This window comes from Gobio gobio, assembly GCF_949357685.1.
Source record: "Gobio gobio genome assembly, chromosome: 1".
Lineage (NCBI taxonomy): Eukaryota > Metazoa > Chordata > Actinopteri > Cypriniformes > Gobionidae > Gobio > Gobio gobio.
In genome coordinates this window covers 4987687-5010188 of record NC_137097.1, presented here as the reverse complement: position 1 = coordinate 5010188, position 22502 = coordinate 4987687, and the positions used below count along the sequence as shown (strand labels likewise).

The following is a 22502-nucleotide window of genomic DNA, read 5'->3' as shown; positions in this document are numbered from 1 at the left end:
TTTCAATAATTATCAATATTTATTTTATTGAACTACAATCAAACATCCAACCACATCTGATATGCTCCTTGAAATTCAACTTACCTCAACACTGCTCCATTCATTCCCCATTTTACATAAAAAGCAAACAAACATAAATTAGTCCATGATGCTACACTAATTAATACATACACTTACACAATCTGATTTCCCTTACACAATCTGATTTCACTCCAAACATGTTTAGCACTGATCTTAAGAAAATAATTTGTCATTAGACAAAAAATTACAAATAATGCACTGGACAAACAAAGAAAATAGGGCTGCACAATACTGAAAAAAAATTACAATATTAGGTTTTTATATTGCAATAGTATATTGCAGAAAAACAAATTTCAGCAGATGATTTCAATAGCTCTTTGAAAATAATCATTCTAGAATAATTCAAGTGATTTTTATGGGAGTGAATCTTCAGATAAAATAATGAAAAATTATAAGCATAGATAAATAAAATGGAACAAAGGTTACAATTGAAATAAGCTGTTTTTATGTTTTTCAGGTAACTAACAGTATTTAGATACATATTTTTAAAAAGCAAATGTCTTCACTTTATAAAGTAAATATAAACACTATAATTAATACAATGCATCTTTGTTTAAGCTAAAAAAAGCCATCCTCTTTTGATGTTTCTTCACCATTTATAACGCACACAACTACTGTCCCTTTAAAGGTCCCGTTCTTCGTGTTTTTTTGAAGCTTTGATTGTGTTTACAGTGTGCAATATAACATGTGTTCATGTTTCGCGTGTAAAAAAAACTGTATTTTTAACACAATTTACTTATCTGTACACCGCTGTTTTCACTGTCCTACAAACGACTGAAGACTTCCTTTATTCTATGAAGTCCCTCCTTCAGAAATACGTAACGAGTTCTGATTGTGTCTCAAACAGGGGAAGAGCATCCACAGGAGTTATAACCCTTCACCTATGCGTGATTTTGTGCTAATATAAGTTGTAATATTATATTTATTTTGTATAAATATCTGATTGTTCTCATATATGATGCGTTTAGTTGTTAATTAAACTTCTAAGCGCTTCAGTTTATGGTTGTTCGTTCATTCTCTCCAGCTTCAGCGCGCTCTCAAACAGCAACATTATTCCTAATAGACTAGACTAATATTACAGATGTTTACTATTACTGTAATATTAAACATATTTTTTTTTTTCAAAAACACAGAAGCATTATTTTTTATAATTAGCACTTTTAATGTTCTCGTATCATTTCCATCAACAATATGGTTTGATTAAAACCATTTCTTTATCGTCTGTGCGGAGGTTATTTCGTGCACTTGCATTCTGATTCTTTATTATGCAGCCTAAGTAATGCTGTTCAATTACTTGTTTGCATTATTTAGGTATATTATTTTTATTTTTTAGACAATATAATTTTTGATAACATTTTACAAATAAGGTCTCATTTTATTAATGCATTAACTATCATGAACAAACAGAGAGCAATAACCTTTGTTTCTTTTAGTAATAAAATGTTTGTGTTTTGTAACAGTCCATTCACAGTTCATACCTAATGTTAAAAGACACAACTTTGGGTCTGAATATGTTGAGATTAACATGAACTAAAATTAATAAATCCGGTTGAAGTATTGTTCATTCATTGTTGGTTAACTAATACTAACAAAAATTAAACCTTATTGTAAAGTGTTAAAAAAAAAAATTGGCCATAGGAGTGTAAAATTAATTTGAAAAGGTAAGGAATCTCACACTGGTTCAAATAGGCTACTGTAGTGTATAGGTTTGATTTATGTTGAAGTGTTTGGGACATGGCTTTTAATGGTGAGCCTTTTGTTTTTGTAATCAGGCTCTCAGAGTTTATTAAAATTTGTATTTAGATTTATCGGCCAATATATCGGTTATCGGCTTTCAAATATTAAGAATTATCGGTTATCGGTATCGGCCAAAATGTTCATATCGGTGCATCCCTAGTTTAATATGAATAAATATCGCTCATAAACGGCCTTCCATGGCATTTTCAAGTTAAACGAGTTGAGGCTTGGACCCAGAAACGGCATTCCTTACGACTCTTCAACTTCAAACCAATCAGCACCAAGCACCGCCCACTGCCTGTTGATTGGCATTTGTGAAATGTCCTCTATTATTATGAAAAAAATCTTTGGGAAAATCGTGCTTTGGAAATGCATGATTCATCAAATAGGCGTCATTATTATTATGAAAAACACTATTATTTTTAAATATAATAGTGTGTGTGGAAGAGGTAATTGTGAAATATATTAAACAATAAATGTTGTGTTTTCATGTAATTTGACAAAAGAAATAGATACATTTATTTAATTATTTCAGAATAAACCGGTACATTTAATCGTTGTTTTATTGAATTCATTATTTATTGAATTATTTAATTTTGAGTAATTTGGTCCTCCATAGTAGATGTCTCAATCAACATGCTCTGTGTTTCATACACACTCAATGCACTGTGTCAATAAAGTCTCCATGAGCAGATGTGGATCACACATATTAATACACTCAAACACTATAAGTCCATCAGTCCACACTTGTCCATCAGGCCAAGAGGTGGTGTGTGTGTAGTGCTTTAGACCTGAGGATTATCATCCCACTGATATGATGTGTTCAACACTGTAATACTCATGTAAAGGGTGATATTAAATGAATAAACATCCACATGCGATGCTTCTTTGCCGTTGTTTTTACGTGAATCAATTTCAACATTGATGAATACTAAGTATGTACATTAACACAAATTAATACAATCTCACACTTTTTCCAAACAGTTTTGAATTATGTGCTGGTAATGTAAATATTTTATTCATGCCATGTACTGTACATTCAAGTTCACTCAAATACATACTCATAACCTCATTTACATCCTCAGACTATCAGTGAATCGGCACAAAATAAACTCATAACACAGAATTAATGAATAAAGGATTAAAGGTCGCATGGCATGAAATTTTCATTTTATGAGGTTTTTTAACATTAATATGAGTTCCCCTAGCCTGTATATGGTCCCCAAGTGGCTAGAAATTTTGATAGGTGTAAACCGAATTCTGGGTGTCCTGCTCTGCCTTGAAAATGAGAGCTCAGACGAGCCGATCTGGAATCTTGCCTGTATGTCGTCATACGAGAAAAGGTTACCTCCCCTTCCTCTGCTTTGCCCGACCCAGAGAATTTGGAGAAAATGGATTCAGTTTATGGCCTTGTCCCAAATGGCACACTTCATGTGCACTTTCGGTCTTGTGGACTTAAAATGGCCGCTGCGTGCGTCCTATTTGTCATTTTAGGTCTCAGAAGGGTGCTCGCGAGCGCCCCCTTTGAGGTCGATAATCGATGCGCACTTCTGCGAGGTACGCAGCGGACTACTTCCCGGCAGTCAAAGCGGCATTACGTCGTGAAAGTGCAGACTCCGAGGAAGACCGTGAGGGTTTAGGGTGCCATTTGGGACAGGGCCCATGAGTCGCGATGTCAGCACAGGCTTTACAAACAGACTTTTACAATATGATTCGACAGCACCGCTGTCACAAACAGTGAGTAACAGTGTTCATTAATGCCTGATCAGTGATTTCTGATGTGTAGCTAATCATTCAAGTTCACACAGACTTTCTTTCTAGATCGTTTAATACTGTCAGTCCCACCGCTGGCCGTCTTGATGCCCTAAGCGTAAAGCATCAGTGAATCAAGCCAGTGACTAAAGCGATAAACTTCACATGGTTTCTGTTAGTAGCATGAAACAAATCTGTTATTTACATTTTGATTAGACGCTAGATTAGCGATCAAAGAACACTCTCTTTTTAGCTGTCAATCACATGTCGCGAGTGTATCTGCACACTTGCCCAAACTGCCGTTATAATGAATGACGCTGTTATGCTGCTCAAAGCTCTTACTGTATTCATGTCGATGTCGTGTTTGCTGTTAGTTGTGGTGAAAGCATTTTGTAAGAGAAAATGCGTTACAATGACAAGATCACTGCATTCATGTGATCAACAGACTGTCTGTGTACTCAATGCTCATCACTGCAGCCGTTCATGTGATGGGAAAAGATCGAAAAATAATGCTATAATCAACACTTTGACGATTCGTTCATCTCGACAGCTGTCAGTGATGCGCGGGTCAATGTATAAACAACCCGCACCCGACCAACGTTTTCAACTAACCCGCCCGCAACTCGGACCGCAAAAAAAAAGAAGAAAATATTGTACCCGCCCGCAGTTTTTAAAAGTAGTAAATGCTCATCGTAGCGTCATTGGGCCATTGAGAAAATGTTTCAGGCCTGACGTGGTGCGCTCAGAGGTGCAGCGGCGAGAGCAGGCAGTTCTTGAGGCGGCCCATAATTTTCCATTTCAGCTGTCTAGATGCATATTATTGATGAACGTGATGTTTATGTTTCGACCCTGCTTGAAGAATTCATCAGCAGGTCAACTGAGAGAAGGCCCACTTTTGGAAAAGTGTGTGTGTTGGTCTTAATGAGCATCCATTCATGCATTTTGTGTTTCTTTAATTATTTGCAGTACGTTAACGCCCTCTACCGGACACTTGTGGTAACGGCAGGTTTGGTGTACAGTTTCTATTTCCTGTTGTATTCTCGTTTGGAACGAGATTAGCGTTCAGTGAGTTTTCACGTCTTTTCCATAGCGAGTTGTACTCAGTGCTGTGTAAATTCTGTTGTCAAGTTTCTTCAAACTACATTCAGTTGTGTTTCCCCTCGGGGGCAATGCCGGTGAGTAACACTGTGTGTAATATAAGGCGTTTTATATTAGTCGTTTTCTTAAGGTGTGTAGTAAGAAAATTAAAGTGTAGATTCCTCTGTGTCCCGTGTAATGGCAGCTCATGCTTAGTAGAAAACGATGTGTGTTGCATTTGGTTTTGGAAATGATTGAAGAAGGCAATTTGAGTTAATAGGTACTTTTATTTGTGTTTACAGTTTTACAGCTTGTTTTTTGCACTGCTGTGTGTAAAATAAAGGAGAGGAGAAAAAGGACCTCGGGATAAAGCATCATCTCTTTAATTTGTTCACCTCACCTGGCTGTTTATACGCACTGGATAGCTAAATACGCATACGTTTAGTGAGGCCAGTACAGTAAAACGGCACACCCTCGCCTGTCGAGAAGAAGACAGAACTTCAACTGCTAGAGAAACAAGCCTGCATGGGACTTGCCCAGATTCCCCTGCTCCATAAGACATGGATTCTCCGACCGAAATGCAACTTCCCACTGGTGTGACTAATGCAGAAGCTGGTGAATGGGAGGTGAGATCAGAGCCATTTGCATCAAGCTCTGTTTGTGCACGATCTCAACACGGATCAACATGCAGCTCAAGAAGGAGCACTGTGCTAGCAACTGCTAAAGCCAAAGCTCAAGCAGCAAGAACCAAAGCTGCCTATTCTGAAAAGGAAATGGCACTGAAACTTCAGAAAGCTGAAGCAGAACTACGAACTGCAAAAGCAGAAGCTGAATTGGAGGCATTGCGGTGTAGAAAAGAATTGGAAGCTGCAATAGCTGAAGCAGCAGTTCTTCAAGCAGAATTAGATGATGACAACAGCCTCTGGGAACCGGAGTCAGAACTGAACCAAAGGTTTTTCACTGCAAACAACGTGCCCCCGCAAAGAGATGTAAAACAAGAATGCTATAATACTCCGCCCAGCCTGCACAGCCATCCGCTTCCACCTGCACGTCCTCCCACGCAGCCAGCCATAAGACCTCCAGTACAGCATCCAGCAACATCGCTTGCAAAGCTACCGTCACACCCACCAGCTGAGTGCCTGAGACCAACACCAGCTCCAAGACGGCTGCCACCGCCGTCACAGGTACCACTACAGCCATCCATGTTACCTGCTAGTCTGTATTACAGCCCACACCAAGCCAGCAACCAAGCATGGCAGAGAGGAAAAGACCATGGGCTACCCAGTCCTGCTCCACGCCCTACCTCCCTTCGTCACACGTCTGCTCAAGATGGACACAGCTCCCCGACTGCTGACCTGGCGAAGTTCATCACAAGAAACCAGATCGTCTCCACAGGGCTGATGAAGTTCGACGATAAGGCAGAGAATTACTGGGCGTGGAAAGCTTCATTCTGCAATGTCATAGACAATATAGGCTTGTCAGTAGCAGAAGAGACTGACCTTCTGATTAAATGGCTCGGCAAAGAGTCGTCCGAACAAGCACGCAGGCTCAGAGCAGCCTACATCAGAGACCCCCAGGGTGGCCTCCGAGCTATCTGGCAGCGCATTGAAGAGTGCTATGGCACCCCCGAAGCTATTGAAGGGGCGCTATTTGCCAGACAGGAAAGCTTCCCGAGAATCTCCAACAAAGAGCCAGCGAAGCTACGTGACTTAGCCGACCTGTTACAGGAACTGTATGCAGCAAAGCAGGATGGATTCCTTCCAGGACTAGCTTACCTTGACACTGCTAGGGGAGTAGCCCCAATCGTAGAAAAGCTCCCGCATAGAAACGAAGAAATGAACCCAGTTTCAGAGTCACCATGCCACTTCTGCCTGCCACAAATAGAGACAAACCCAAAAACATCCACAGTAGAGTCAACCAGTCTGTTGCGGTCCACAAGACTCAAGTCGTCGAGTCCAGCCAGAAAGGTGAGCCCGAAGCTGGCTCTCTAGATCTCACCAAGCAGTGCCCAATCCACAAAAAGCCCCATTCATTAGGAGCATGTAGGAGCTTTAGAGACAAACTGCTAGCTGACCGTAAACAATATCTCAAAGACAATTCCATCTGCTACCGGTGTTGTGCTTCAACCACCCATATTGCAAAGAACTGTGACAAAACCATAACATGTGCAGAATGTCAGAGCATTAAACACGTCGAAGCCCTCCATCCAGGTCCATCACCATGGAAAGCAAAGCCACCCCTATCTACGTCAGAGAACGGCAGGGAGGGCAGTGAGAAACAGCAGCCTCCAGAGACTGTCTCCTCCAAGTGCACTGAGGTATGCGGAGAGGGTATGAGTGCTAGAGGTTGCTCCAAAATATGCTTAGTTAGTGTCTATCCACAAGGCCAGAGAGAAGCAACAACTAGAGTGTATGCTATCATTGATGAGCAAAGTAATAAATCTCTTGCACGTACAGAATTCTTTGAGATATTCAGCGACAATAGCACTCCATCTTCGTACACGCTCAAGAAGTGTGCGGGCAGTATAGAGACTTCTGGAAGGAGAGCTTGTGGCTACATGCTGGAGTCACTGGACAAAAAGACCTGCGTCCCTCTTCCCGTCCTCATTGAATGCAATGAACTCCCGAACAACAGGTCTGAAATCCCAACTCCCAGTGCGGTTTTACATCACCCTCACCTGAGATGCTTAGCCAGTGAGATTCCTCAATTAGACCCCAGTGCCCAGATACTGCTGTTGCTAGGGAGAGACATTTTGAGTATACACAAGATCAGAAAACAGACCAACGGCCCGACAATGCCCCATTCGCTCAAAAGCTAGACCTAGGCTGGGTGGTGATCGGCGATGTGTGCCTCGGCACAGCACACCGCCCCTCCTCAGTCACTTCTCTCAAAACATGTATCTTGGGAGATGGCCGCCCCAGCTACCTCACACCCTGCTCTAGCCACCTGCGTGTGAAAGACCCTCCAAACAGCCACTCAGTCCTCCACGATCCTCCTTCTCAGCAAACCGCTGTTCACACTGCTGCTCTGTTGCACGGGGATCACCTGAAGTCTTCTGTCTTCCACTGCACCGACAAAGATCACCAACCTGCTCCGTCCATCGATGATCTCAACTTCCTGAGGATCATGGATACTGAGGTATATCAAGATAGCACTCAAAACTGGGTCGCACCCCTACCTTTTCGGACCCCGAGAGAACGTCTGCCAAACAACAGAAACTATGCCATGAAAAGACTCAAGTCAGTCTGCCGCACACTAGAGAAGAAACCTGACATGAAAGAACATTACATGCAGTTCATGCAAAAGATGATTGACAGTCAACATGCAGAGAATGTCCCCGTCCTCCAAGAAGGACAAGAAAGTTGGTATTTGCCATCCTTCGGCATCTACCATCCCAAGAAACCCGAACAGATTCGAATAGTGTTCGATTCAAGTGCTCAGTATGAAGGAATTTCACTGAACAGTGTCTTGCTCAAAGGCTCAGATCAGAACAATGACCTGTTAGGTGTCCTCATCAGGTTTAGAAAAGAGAAAATTGCTGTGACTGCAGATATTCAACACATGTTTTACTGTTTTGTAGTCAAGGAGGAGCACAGAGACTACCTGAGGTTTCTATGGTTCCGCGACAACAAATGGGACAGTGAAATTGTAGAGTACAGAATGCGTGTGCATGTGTTTGGCAACACACCGTCTCCTGCTGTAGCAATCTACTGCCTCAGGAGGGCAGCGAAAGAAGCAGAATCTGAATTCGGCTCTGATGTCAGAGCGTTCACAGAGAGAGACTTTTATGTCGACGATGCTCTGAAGTCGTTTGCAACAGAGACCGAGGCCATCAACTTGGTGAAGAGGGCACAAGAGATGCTCTTTCACAACAGCCTCCGGTTGCACAAGATTAGATCAAACAGTGCAGCTGTCATGGCTGAATTCCCCCCTGAAGACCTTGCAAACAACATTAAAGACCTGGAATTTGCCACGGATAACGTCCCTGTGCAGCGGAGCCTGGGTATCAGCTGGAACATAGTCACAGACACATTCACCTTTCAAGTACAGCGAGACGACAAACCTTTCACACGCAGAGGCGTGCTCTCAACCATAAACAGCATCTTTGATCCGCTCGGCTTTCTCTCACCTGTCACTATACAAGGGAGATTGTTGCTGAGAAAGCTGACCATAGAAAACGGTGAGTGGGACACTCCATTACCTGGACACCTCCAAGTGGAGTGGGTGAGATGGAAGTCCTCCCTTCAATGCCTTCAGGACCAGAGATGTATAGTAACGAAGTAGAACTACTTCACTTCTGTACTTAAGTACTAAAAGTCAGTATCTGTACTTTACAAGAGTATTATTTTTTTCTCCACTTTTACTTCAGTACATATTTTCGATGAGTTTAATACTTTTACTCCGATATTTTTTTTATGTGCTGTATCGTTACTCGTTACAATTATAAAAATGTTACGAATCATTCCATTCCAAACCCACATTACCGCGCATGAGAGAGAGAGAGCGCACGCGCGTGAGCAGCGGTTGCCTACTTGAAGGTGACCGATAAAAATGGACGCTCCGAAGTCGGATTTGTGCTTGGCAAAGCAAAGCTGGCACCAGTGAAGGAGACTACAATCCCCAGACTCGAACTCTGTGCTGCAGTCCTTGCGGTTGAGATAGCTGAGACTGTTGTGAGTAGCATGGACTCGCACATGAACTCTGTCACTTTCTTTTCTGACAGCAAAGTTGTGTTAGGTTATATTAATAATGAGCAGAGAAGATTTTATGTTTATGTAAGCAACAGGGTCCAACGCATCAGACAAGCAACGTCACCTCAACAGTGGAAGTATGTCCCCTCAGAGCTCAACCCGGCCGACCATGGCTCCAGATCCGTTACTGCTGCATCATTGAGAGACACAAACTGGCTGACCGGACCCGCCTTCTTGTCTGGTAAGCCTCCAGCTGATCATCAGTCACTGTTTGATCTAGTTGACCCAGAATTAGACTCTGAGATCAGACCTCAGGTCACAACGCTAGTCACTGAAATCACACAGCCCAGCTTTGGAACTGAACGCTTCGAGCGCTTCTCAAAGTGGACTACTGTGTTAAGAGCACTTGCGGTCCTGATTCACATAGCCCAGTGTTTCAGACAAACGGACAAAGACAACACATGCAGAGGGTGGCATACCTGTAAGAAAGCAATCACGCCGGAGAACCTGGAAAAAGCAAAGAAACTACTGATCAAGAACATGCAGCTGGAAAGATATCCTAGTGAATTCAGTAATATTCAGAGTAAGTCAGGCATTTCAAAACAGAGCACCATTGCAAAGCTGTGCCCAGTAGTTGACAGCTTTGGACTTCTCAGAGTGGGAGAACGCATCACTCAGTCTGGCCTTGAGATAAACCGCACCAATCCCCTCATCATCCCAGTTCAGCACCACCTAACGACTCTCCTTGTGCGCCACTATCACGAGCAAGTAAAACACCAGGGCAGACACTTCACGGAGGGGGCCATCAGGGACGCTGGACTGTGGCTGGTGGGCGGAAAGAGATGTATTAGAGGCACTCTGTCCCAATGTGTCACCTGCAGGAGACTGCGTGGAAAAAAAGAGCATCAGCTGATGGCAGATCTGCCTTCAGACAGGCTACAAGTTGCCCCACCGTTCACGTACGTCGGCTTGGACGTGTTTGGCCCATGGGAGGTAATCCAATAGTATCCAGCTGCAGCCCCGCAGCCCACCACTTTCAGAACACCACCCACAGAACGGAAGTGAGGGGCGGAGCTTACGTTCTTAAAAAAAAGTAGCGCCATCTACGGTTTTGGAGCGTAGCTGGCTTTTATTACACAAGAAACGTCTTATTTTATATAAGTTATAATGATACATTAAGGTCGAGTACAATAAACACATTTTATAATTTTAATCTTGTGATACTATTGCCATTATGTGAGTTATTTCCTGTTCATGATGTAAAAACATGAGACTTGAAACTTAAGGGCATTTTATATGAAATACACTTTATTTGCAAAACTCAAAATAAACGTTTACTGCAAATCCAAAAGCAGCATGCATTTTTTAAAATAACAATTGACATTTTTCAATAAAAAATTCTCAATAAAACAAAAAAAAAGAAAGGGGGAAAAAACAGGAGCATAATTAAAAAAAAAAAAAGCTGAATAAATCCAAATTAAAATGAGTCAAATGAAGCATTCAGTCTTAAGCCCCTTTTGTCACTGCATTCCTGCAAAAATAACTCCATGTCATCCCTGAACAAAAAATGAAATGTGAAGGGCTGTGTGGAGTCCTCAGATTGTTCCTTTAGGTTGTTGAGGGCCTTTTCCTTGTCCTCTTCAGGCAGTGAAAGGAAAAGAGGCTCTTCCACTGGACCCTTCAGTAGATGTTTGGAGGAATTGAGCCATTTCACAGCTTCTTTCATGTTCTGGATTACTGGAAGCTCCTTCAATTACAGAATATTAAAGTAAAATGTAACTAATATTTCTTATAAATGTATTATATGTAAAGATATATAATCGCTCATATACGTGTGTGTTTATATTTGAGACATACCTCACTGCTGCAAAGCGTAGTGTAACCCTCTACACGATATAGTAACAGGTAATTAGTTAATCAGTTATCTTCAATAGTATCTGGACCAGTAACAGAAGATGCTAAATCTTTAAGAGCCAGGGGTTTGACATCAATAAAGACAGAAACCAGTAATTTGTGTTATTGCGATCATTCTTTGTTTAACAAAAAGGAACAATAACAACCAGTGTAACAATTTGGTTCAGAGAATGCACATAAAGAAATAAGAAAAATAATAAAGCCGGCATAAGTTTCCCTTAAAACAAAAGAAATAAAAACCCAGTTCCAAAAACAGTCTTATTGCTCGTTGGGGCCCTTTTTTTTCTTTGGTTGAATCAGTGTCGCAACAGTATCAGTATGCCAATGCTCGTGGATCCTACCACACAATCCGTGAAGGAGGGAAAGTGAGACTGCGCATAGACTTATGCTCGTGGGTCCGTGGCTCGCCACCCAACGTATGCTGGGAATCCTTCGGGGTTTCAGACTACGAACGTCCAATCCCAATTCAACCGGAAGGCTTCAACTCCAGGTCTGGCATGACTTCCGGTCCATGTGCTGGAATGAATCTGGCAAAAAAACCTGACCTATGGATTGGCCAGAGGAAATCCAAAAGCTCATTACATTCATATTCTGTCTCATGAATTATCACCAATCAATAACATTCCACTTTATATCAACTGGTTCAAATCATGTTCTCAAGAAGGTTCAGTCACACGATAATAATATATCATGTATCAAATCCAAATGTTTATAGTAGTGAACTATAAATATATCCTAAAGCGCTTTTACATCCATATTCATTCATTTTAAACAAACTCAATTTCAAGTATTAATAGTTATTGCTATTCAAGTTAGTAACAACTCACAATATAAATTCAATACAAATAAGAGCTGCAATTTGTGCAAAACAAATAATGCAAAAACATTCACAGAGATCTAGGAGGTACTAGTAAGACTAAGCGTGCTTTATCATCCCTTTATGCACCGGTAACATTGAGGGAGTGCACTAAAAATTTGACCTCTTAAATCACTGACAAGAAATTCACATACATATACTTTAACACTTTTTCCTTTTTACACACATAGTAAACATATTAATATATAAACAGCATCCTTTGCGAACCCAACAGGAAATAAATCCATTTTTGCAAGGATAAGAGCGCATATAGCACTGAACACCAAAGCTAGCGGGATAGCTAGGCTCACATTAGCAGCATTAATATTGTGATACAGCATTGAGCAGCTATTACAGCCGTTAACAACCTTTCTAAACGGCAGCTTATCAACTGTTACCATTTCCAGCATAATTAATTCCTTCACAGGTAACCTAACAGGTCTCAGAGTTTTTTCCTCACTCACCGTTGAGTCAATGAGTGGGTCTCTCTATATTGGCTGTCTGATCAGCGGCAGCCGTCCGCCGATCGCGCTCTCTATAAAGTGTAAACATGACAACATAGCCGTCATCATATGTTTAACATCCTCATTTAATGAATGAAATCCCGTTGGAGGGGATATTTATGTTTCTTACCCTATGGATGGCAATTTTTCAGAATTCAACTAGGCAACGAAACAGCCATGCGGTCTTTCAGTCAGGAAGTAACTAACAGGAAGTCAAGGCGGAGCTCGATCACCTGAAGCTTGGAGTTCAGTGATTGGTCAGCTCCTCACAAAAAGGAGCATGGGAATTGTAGTGCGAACAGTTTTTCCAGGGGAAAATCGCTCTTTTTCTATCTTCTTATGCATTTGATCACTTATTGTAGATGACGTTTTTTTCCTCTTAATACATAGAAAATCTACTTTGATTAATTAGCTTATAACATTTATCTCAAGACTCGATTAACTTTATGAAAGGGATTATTATGCCGAGACTTGATTTTAAGACCTGGTTACACTCTCCCCTCCTGAATTCATGTACGTCCCTGTACATGGAAGAGCTCAAATGTGCTTTATCTGAGGAGAGTTTGGGAGGAAAGGTGCAGAGACTACTTGATCTTCATTCAAGACATCGGATAACACAGTGGTCAACCCATGGAGAAATGATTTAACAACTGTGACCAATGGGTTTCCGAGTTCAGGATAATCCAGTCGCCTTGACGGTTGACGTTCCCTTCCAGATTTCCTGACAGGAGCATCTGTGACTGCCATTCTCTCTGCTTCCTCTCTGGATTCGGTTCCATCCATTTCCGTTTTCCCTCTTTCCTCAGTCTTTACTCTGTCTACTTCCTCCTCATGCTCTGACATGTCAGGAGACACAGACTGCTGTCCATTACAGATGTCATTGACAGTGTCAAGTATGGTCTCTTTCTCCACAGGATGCACTTCAGGTAAGTGGGTATCAGGTAGGTTACTTTTAATAGGGTTTGTTTCAGATACTTGGTCGATTGGGGCGATGCTTTCAGTAAGTAAGTGTTCTGTATTACTGCAATAGTTGGTAGATCTACGGGACCTCAGGGGACTGACTGGGGCATCGGTAGACATATCCGATGGACTAGACAGTTCAGGGGAGCAATCCACGGTCTGGGCATTTACTGGGCTCTTGACAGAACAGGGACCTGGAGATACGGTATACTGTCTATGTTTTTCATTAGACAGGGATTCCCTGGGCTGTACTAGACCTTCATGGACCGTGGGGATGAACACATTTGAGACCTCACTGAACCAATGGGCTGGGATGGATTCATCCTCTTCCTCCTCTGAAAGGTCAGCATCCAGAACAGGATTTGCACGAGTTGCTATTCTGCGCTTCGCAGGTTGTTTGGCAGACTTGCTGCTTTCCTCCATAGGTAGAAATCCACATGGGAGGAGTAAGTCCCTGTGCAGAGTTCTTAATGGATCATTACTGACCTCGGGCTTGACAGTATAGACAGGTAGGGTACCTGCCCTGTTCACTACTACGTGGACGGTAGACTCCCACTTGTCTGAGATCTTATGCTTCCCCCGGATGCGGACGTTCCGGACTAGCACTCGGTCTCCAGGCTCCAAGTCTGAGGCGATCACTCGTCTGTCGAACCGTGTTTTGTTCTTGTGTGCAGTCTTTGCAGCATTACTCATGGCTAACTTGTAGCTCTCCTCAAGCCGTGATTTAAGATTCTGCACATATTCGGAGTGTGATGTGTGTTGCTTGCCAGGCAGCGGTAGTCCAAATGCCAGATCGACTGGTAGGCGGGGCTGGCGCCCAAACATCAGCTCATAAGGTGTGAACCCCGTCACATCGTTTTTAGTACAGTTATAGGCGTGGACAAGGGGTCTGACAAAATCACGCCAATGGGACTTTTCTTGGTTCTGGAGGGTGCCAAGCATATTGAGTAGGGTGCGATTAAATCTCTCCACAGGGTTGCCCCTGGGATGGTAGGGTGTTGTCCTCACCTTTTGAATGCCGGCTACTCGACAGAGTTCCTTTATCGTGCGGGATTCAAAATCTGGTCCCTGGTCACTGTGTAGCTTCTCTGGCATTCCATAGTGCACCATAAAGTCTTCCCACAAACACTTTGCCACTGTACGGGCCTTTTGGTTGGAAGTGGGAATAGCCACAGCAAATTTCGTGAAGTGATCCGTAATCACAAGGATGTCTTTAGTTCCACTTCGGTCAGGTTCAAGGGAAAGGAAATCCATACATAGAAGCTCAAGGGGTCTTGTGGTCTTGATATTTACTAGGGGTGCAGCTCTCTCTGGAAGTGCTTTCCTCCGCACACACCTGCCACAAGTCCTCACCTTCCTCTCCACATCCACAGCCATCCTTGGCCAATAGAACCTGGTCCGAATAAGGTCCAATGTGCGGTCAACTCCCATATGACCCATATGGTCATGGAGGCTAGTCAAAACTGCGTCACGAAGCTCAGCTGGGAGGACAAGCTGGTACGTTGTTTTGGGACCTTCTTGGCGTCGTCTGTATAAGACATTATTCACAAGTTCAAAGCGGCTTAATTCTCTTAAAAAGAAAGGGAGATCAGGAAGTTCATTTCGCAAGGTAGGGGGTGGTGTGTCACCTGTCTCAATTTGGGAAATGACGTGCTTTATACACTGGTCGGCCCTTTGTCTATCCACCAGTTCTGCTTCAGACAGGTGAGGGATGGCAGGAAGTTCACCAGACTGGTCTGCTTGTTGATAGCATTGAGGCATTGCATCTGCAGAGACGGCAAGGCATTCGACTAAAACAATGTTTCCAGCGTTACTGTCATCGACCTGGGTGCTGTAAACAAGTTGTCTTTCACAGATTGCTTGTATAACCTCCTCATTAACAACATTGGCATTATCTGGGTCGGAGAGATGGTCTTTGGTGAACTGGAAAATGCGTTCCCTCTCTTTCTGTGACTTTGGGTCATCCTCCAAGGCTCCGTGTGGCCTGCGTGACAGACCATCAGCATCACCGTTCTGTTTCCCAGGTCGGTAGAGAAGCTTGAACGAGAATGTGGACAGTGCTGCCAGCCATCTGTAGCTCGTCGCATCCAGTTTAGCTGAGGTCAATATGTAAGTTAGCGGATTACTGTCAGTTACAACAGTGAACTGATTACCATATAGATAATCTGCAAACTTTTCGGTGACTGACCACTTTAACGCTAAGAATTCTAATTTATGCGCCGGGTAGCGACTTTCACTCCGTGATAACCCTCTGCTCGCATATCCAATCGCTCTCAACTGGCCCTCCTGTTCCTGGTACAAAACTGCACCAAGTCCAGTGGTGCTGGCGTCAGTGTGCAGTACATAAGGTTTCTGAGGATCTGCAAAACCTAGCACAGGGGCGGTGGTAAGTTTTTCGATTACAGTCTCAAATGCTTGTTGGCAAGCAGGGGTCCATCGCTCCCCAAAGGGCTCTTTTGGGTCTCTGTATTCTGATCTTTTTGTCACTTTAGCTCTCTTTTGGGAAGGTGGGTAGCCAGAGGTTAACTCATGGAGGGGCTTCACAATGTTGGAATAACCCTTAACAAACCTCCTATAGTACCCAGCGAACCCGAGGAAAGATCTTAATTCTCGCAGGCTCTCAGGGACGGGCCAAGTCTTGAGAGCAGCAGTTTTTTCTGGGTCAGTTTGTACTCCATTTCTAGACACCACATGACCAAGGTATCGGACTGATGTCTGAAAGAAGACACACTTTTCTGGGGAGAGTTTGAGGCCAAATTCTTTGAGACGGGATAGCACCTTCGTCAACCTCTCTTCGTGTTCTTCAAGGGTCTTGGAGAATATGATTAGGTCATCAAGAAAAACCAACACTTCTTTCAAGTGCATGTCCCCCATGCATTTCTCCATTAACCTTTGGAACGTACTAGGTGCGTTAGTCACTCCTTGAGGCATCCGGTTGAACTCCCAGAAGCCGAGTGGGCACACGAAAGCTGTTTTTGGCTTATCTGCCTCTTCAACCTCTATCTGGTAGAAGCCCGATTTTAAATCGAGGACAGAAAACCACTGAGAGCCATTGAGCGCACAGAATGTGTCCTCTAGCTTTGGGAGAGAATACGCATCCTTTATGGTCTGGAGGTTCAACCGTCTATAGTCTATGCACAGGCGGACTTGGCCATTTTTCTTTCTCACAACCACGATTGGTGATGAAAATGGAGACTCTGAATCTCTGATGACTCCTGCATCAAGGAGCTCCTGGATGTGGTTTCGAACAGCCTCAATATCCTGAGGGTGGATTGGTCGTGCGCGCTGTTTGAAAGGAGTGTCGTCCGAGAGTTTTATATGATGTGTCACTTTGTCTGTTCGGCCAAAATCTGCATCATGTTTTGCAAACACGTCATGCATGTTATTTAATTTCTCTGTGATGCGTTCTTTCCACACAGGCGGGATAGGGGACTCACCGAAGTTAAAGCTCAGAGTGGACTTTTGGGAGGGCTCTGCTTCCGCTGTCTTTTCGGATGGTTCAGCTGACTCTGCATTGTGCTGCTTTAACAAGATGGTCTGGTAAGTATGCATTTGGGCTATTGTGCTTCTTGGGGGAATGACAACATCATGATCAGATTCATTACAAATTATGACTGGTAACTTATAGGGTCGCCGGAGGGGAAGATCAACCAGGCTGGCCTTTACAAGCAAGCCACCTGGCAAGGAGGGTAAGTTTGGGTGTTCGATCAGAACAGATTTCTCATTCTGGAATCCACTAACAGGGGAAACTCCCTCAAGCACGACGGTTTGGCCAGCTGGAACAATTTGAGCATTCTTCCCCAGTAATTTCACAACACCTTGGGGCTCAGGATGGGTTGTTTGGTTGTGTCTAACTTCGAGTACTTTAAGGACTGCTCGATAGCCGTGTGGGATAGGCTGATGTTTAACCCCAGATTCAGAACAGATGCTGTAAAGGACATCAAGGGTGTTGGTGCCTATAAGCACAAGGGGTTCTGTAATGGTGTTAAGATTTGGGACCACTAATGCAAGTGTGTTCACTTCAATTGGTGCTCCAACAAACTCTTTCGGGAAAGTTACAGCTAATTCAATGTACCCCAAGTAGGGGACAGACTGTCCTGCTGCCCCTTCTACCTCTAAGAGGTTATGGAGTGGTTTGATCTCCTGTCCTGAGAGATGTCGTTCGTAAAATGACTGTGGAATAGTCGTTACTTGTGAGCCTGTGTCGAGCAAACAGGTAACTTCCTGATCTTTTATATCCACAAAAGCCGTACTTTTCGTACCGATGAGTCCTTTAGGAAACTTGAATGAGGGGCTATTGTCTGATTGTTCAATGCTGGTGCATGCTTGCGAGTTGACTATGAGGGTTAAAGCTGGGGGACATTGATTTGCCTCAGCCCCTGTCTGTCCCACCACAGGAGCCGTTAGTCGTTTAACTGTAAGCTGGGGTTAGCTTGCATCTCCCACTCACTTAGTCTCTTCTCTAACTGTTTCCGTTTTTCAGCCACCAAAGCAGGATTGGGAGCTTCGGTACACGTGGAGGAGATATGCCCATCCTCTCCACACTTAAAACAGTACCAGGGCCGGGGTTTGTTCATCTGCTTTGTTCTTATCTGGGTTTGCATATTTGCATTTGGTTTGTCTGGTGTTCGGCTCTGGGGTTTCTGTGCGGTACCTTTTCTATCCTTCTTTTTCTCTGCCATGAAAGAGGTCAGTTGGCTCTGCAGGGTGGCAACCTGCTTCACAAGGGTTTCAATGGCACTGGGACAAACCTGTGGTTTCTCCTTTGGGTCTGCGCACGCACATGCACTCTGAGACTGAACTTGGACTCGTTTTGTGGCACCTATATGTTTCCTCATGCGGCTGGCTTTTGCTTGCTGCCTGTCTTCCTCTGTGCGCAACATCAGCAGGAGCTCTGCAAATGAAGGCGGGTGACTTCTCGCCTGTTCAAGCTGCAGAGTAGAGAGCAGAACACTGTCCCAACACCCTCTACAGAACTGCTTTAGAAGGTGTCTGTCAACTTCTCCTGGTGCAACCCCACCCCTTTTTACTACAAGGTTTAATGCTACCTGCAGCCGATGAAGGTAAGCGGAAGCACTCTCCCCTGGATTCTGGAACGTGTTTAAGAAACGTGCAAAAAGTTCTTCCCCATCCTCAACCACGCCAAAAGCCGAATCAAGTAGCTGCAGGAAAGCTACAGGGGGTGAATTGGGCCGTAGTCCTTTGACCACGTCAGCTGCAGGTGGAAGCAAGCTCTCTACAATCTTCCTGGTGATCTGAAGGGGAAGTATGTTAGGATCATTTAGCAGCAGTTCAATATGGGAGCGCCAGGTGTCATAATCAGTCTCATTATTGGGCCTGGGAGTCTTTCCAGAGAAGGAGCGGAGCCTTAATTGGGGCTGAAAGCAAGGGTTGATTGCTTCGCTCCTTACAATGTGTTCAACCACAACCTTTTGAACTTCTGGTGGATTCATTTCATTTGCTGAAAGTGAAGGGGTTGTACCCACACTGTTGGTTGGGATGGTGCCAGGGGAAGGAAGGCCATAATTTCTGTGAGCGGTGTTTGAGGATGAGACAGGGGGGTGCTGTTCAGTGGAGGTAAAGGTCTGCTGGGTCTCAGTGGGGGTTTCAGCATGGGTAAGGGGAACTTCCTCTGATACAGAGCTCATTGCTTCAATATCTTTACTAATCTGTGACATCGCTCTCTTAAGCACACATCCATACTCAGCACCGCTAAGTTCAGCTAAGGCCTTAAGTTCGGACAGGTAAGTTTTGGTAATATTACCACTCACTTTAGCTTGGTACGCACTGCTCAAAGCTCTGATGCTGTAAACAACAGAGGGATTATCTTGCAAGGCAAATTCGTATGGCAGTATTCCACTTAGTGTTTCTAGAGCTGCGCCGTGCGTGTACTCAACGATCAGGTTTTGGTAAAATTCAGATTCATCCTCATCAACTAAAACGGTTCTTTTGATAGACCCATATTCTTTAAGGAAGTCAATAACCTGTTCATCTTGGTCTCCTGTTTGTGTTAGCCCACTAACAATGACTGCGTTTGGGATTTTAACGCCACACTTCTGTACAAAGTCCATATTGGACACGTGTTCAATATTGATATTCAACCAACTGGCTCCTGGCTGGCTCGCCAAAACTGTAACCCTCTACACGATATAGTAACAGGTAATTAGTTAATCAGTTATCTTCAATAGTATCTGGACCAGTAACAGAAGATGCTAAATCTTTAAGAGCCAGGGGTTTGACATCAATAAAGACAGAAACCAGTAATTTGTGTTATTGCGATCATTCTTTGTTTAACAAAAAGGAACAATAACAACCAGTGTAACAATTTGGTTCAGAGAATGCACATAAAGAAATAAGAAAAATAATAAAGCCGGCATAAGTTTCCCTTAAAACAAAAGAAATAAAAACCCAGTTCCAAAAACAGTCTTATTGCTCGTTGGGGCCCTTTTTTTTCTTTGGTTGAATCAGTGTCGCAACAGTATCAGTATGCCAATGCTCGTGGATCCTACCACACAATCCGTGAAGGAGGGAAAGTGAGACTGCGCATAGACTTATGCTCGTGGGTCCGTGGCTCGCCACCCAACGTATGCTGGGAATCCTTCGGGGTTTCAGACTACGAACGTCCAATCCCAATTCAACCGGAAGGCTTCAACTCCAGGTCTGGCATGACTTCCGGTCCATGTGCTGGAATGAATCTGGCAAAAAAACCTGACCTATGGATTGGCCAGAGGAAATCCAAAAGCTCATTACATTCATATTCTGTCTCATGAATTATCACCAATCAATAACATTCCACTTTATATCAACTGGTTCAAATCATGTTCTCAAGAAGGTTCAGTCACACGATAATAATATATCATGTATCAAATCCAAATGTTTATAGTAGTGAACTATAAATATATCCTAAAGCGCTTTTACATCCATATTCATTCATTTTAAACAAACTCAATTTCAAGTATTAATAGTTATTGCTATTCAAGTTAGTAACAACTCACAATATAAATTCAATACAAATAAGAGCTGCAATTTGTGCAAAACAAATAATGCAAAAACATTCACAGAGATCTAGGAGGTACTAGTAAGACTAAGCGTGCTTTATCATCCCTTTATGCACCGGTAACATTGAGGGAGTGCACTAAAAATTTGACCTCTTAAATCACTGACAAGAAATTCACATACATATACTTTAACACTTTTTCCTTTTTACACACATAGTAAACATATTAATATATAAACAGCATCCTTTGCGAACCCAACAGGAAATAAATCCATTTTTGCAAGGATAAGAGCGCATATAGCACTGAACACCAAAGCTAGCGGGATAGCTAGGCTCACATTAGCAGCATTAATATTGTGATACAGCATTGAGCAGCTATTACAGCCGTTAACAACCTTTCTAAACGGCAGCTTATCAACTGTTACCATTTCCAGCATAATTAATTCCTTCACAGGTAACCTAACAGGTCTCAGAGTTTTTTCCTCACTCACCGTTGAGTCAATGAGTGGGTCTCTCTATATTGGCTGTCTGATCAGCGGCAGCCGTCCGCCGATCGCGCTCTCTATAAAGTGTAAACATGACAACATAGCCGTCATCATATGTTTAACATCCTCATTTAATGAATGAAATCCCGTTGGAGGGGATATTTATGTTTCTTACCCTATGGATGGCAATTTTTCAGAATTCAACTAGGCAACGAAACAGCCATGCGGTCTTTCAGTCAGGAAGTAACTAACAGGAAGTCAAGGCGGAGCTCGATCACCTGAAGCTTGGAGTTCAGTGATTGGTCAGCTCCTCACAAAAAGGAGCATGGGAATTGTAGTGCGAACAGTTTTTCCAGGGGAAAATCGCTCTTTTTCTATCTTCTTATGCATTTGATCACTTATTGTAGATGACGTTTTTTTCCTCTTAATACATAGAAAATCTACTTTGATTAATTAGCTTATAACATTTATCTCAAGACTCGATTAACTTTATGAAAGGGATTATTATGCCGAGACTTGATTTTAAGACCTGGTTACAGTAGCTTGTCCTCCACTTTGAAGGGAATCTTGTGGGGATTCTGCACTGTAATATACATATCATGTTTAATTTAAAATTGGTCAGAAGAGGTGCAAATGTAATGGTGGGCTGGAGGAAATGTCCAGTATCTACCTTTCAGAGAAAACCCCAAAGTTCTCCAGAAGAACAAGGGTCCACCATCTCCGTATGTTTGGGAAGTCGCACTGGAAGACAAAAACAGAGGGATCTTGAAATATTAACTACTACAACATCATAAAGGTCAAATACTTGAGCTGGTAATTACTTACAGATTTAAAATCAAAGGGGGCTCCCAAGACGAGATGTAGAGCATACTGGAAAACAACAAGAATTAAGAAAATTCTCTCAGTAAATGTAAAAATAAAATCCTTTAACAACTAAAAATCACACCAATCATTGGTTTATTTATATCAAAACATAAGTTGTCTCACCATCAACATGAAGACTCCACAGTCCACACCATCAATCTGTTGGGGGATATGCTTTGGGAAAAAAAAGAAAGAAAAAGAGAAGCATGAGATTATTAATTCTAAGGGGTTGACACTTGTCCCAACTTTAGTATACTTCTTTATAACCAACCTTGTTTTTCATTAGCACCCATGTGCCAGGAGCAATTTTGGCTGTCATCTTACTGCAACAAAAATACACATAATAAAAACAGATTTGTTAATATGCAAATAAAGCGCATTGCGCGGTACATACAGTTTGAAGCTCTGAATCCATGCACAAACACATCAGCTAACAGTATTTGGGTCTCTCTTGTAAAAACTGTCAAAGCATGCAAAATCAGAACATCATGCAAGTAACCATTAAGCAAGCTTCTTAATATCTTGAACGGCACACTCTGAATGGCAAAACTTGAACAGAAACATTGAACAGCGAACCATGAACAG

General features: G+C 42.8%; 1 protein-coding gene across 1 annotated transcript; it reads right to left on the bottom strand.

The window, feature by feature from the left end:
• Window positions 1-11348: 11348 nt before the first annotated feature.
• Window positions 11349-19642, bottom strand: LOC307143467 (uncharacterized protein; the record flags this gene model as incomplete). The annotated part of the gene is made up of 3 exons (XM_079845074.1): window positions 11349-11797; window positions 12573-17993; window positions 18059-19642. The coding sequence occupies 2 exons, from the start codon at window positions 19640-19642 to the stop codon at window positions 13149-13151; spliced, it is 6429 nt and encodes a 2142-aa protein (XP_079701200.1). The 3' UTR covers window positions 11349-11797; window positions 12573-13148.
• Between the last annotated feature and the right edge of the window lie 2860 nt (window positions 19643-22502).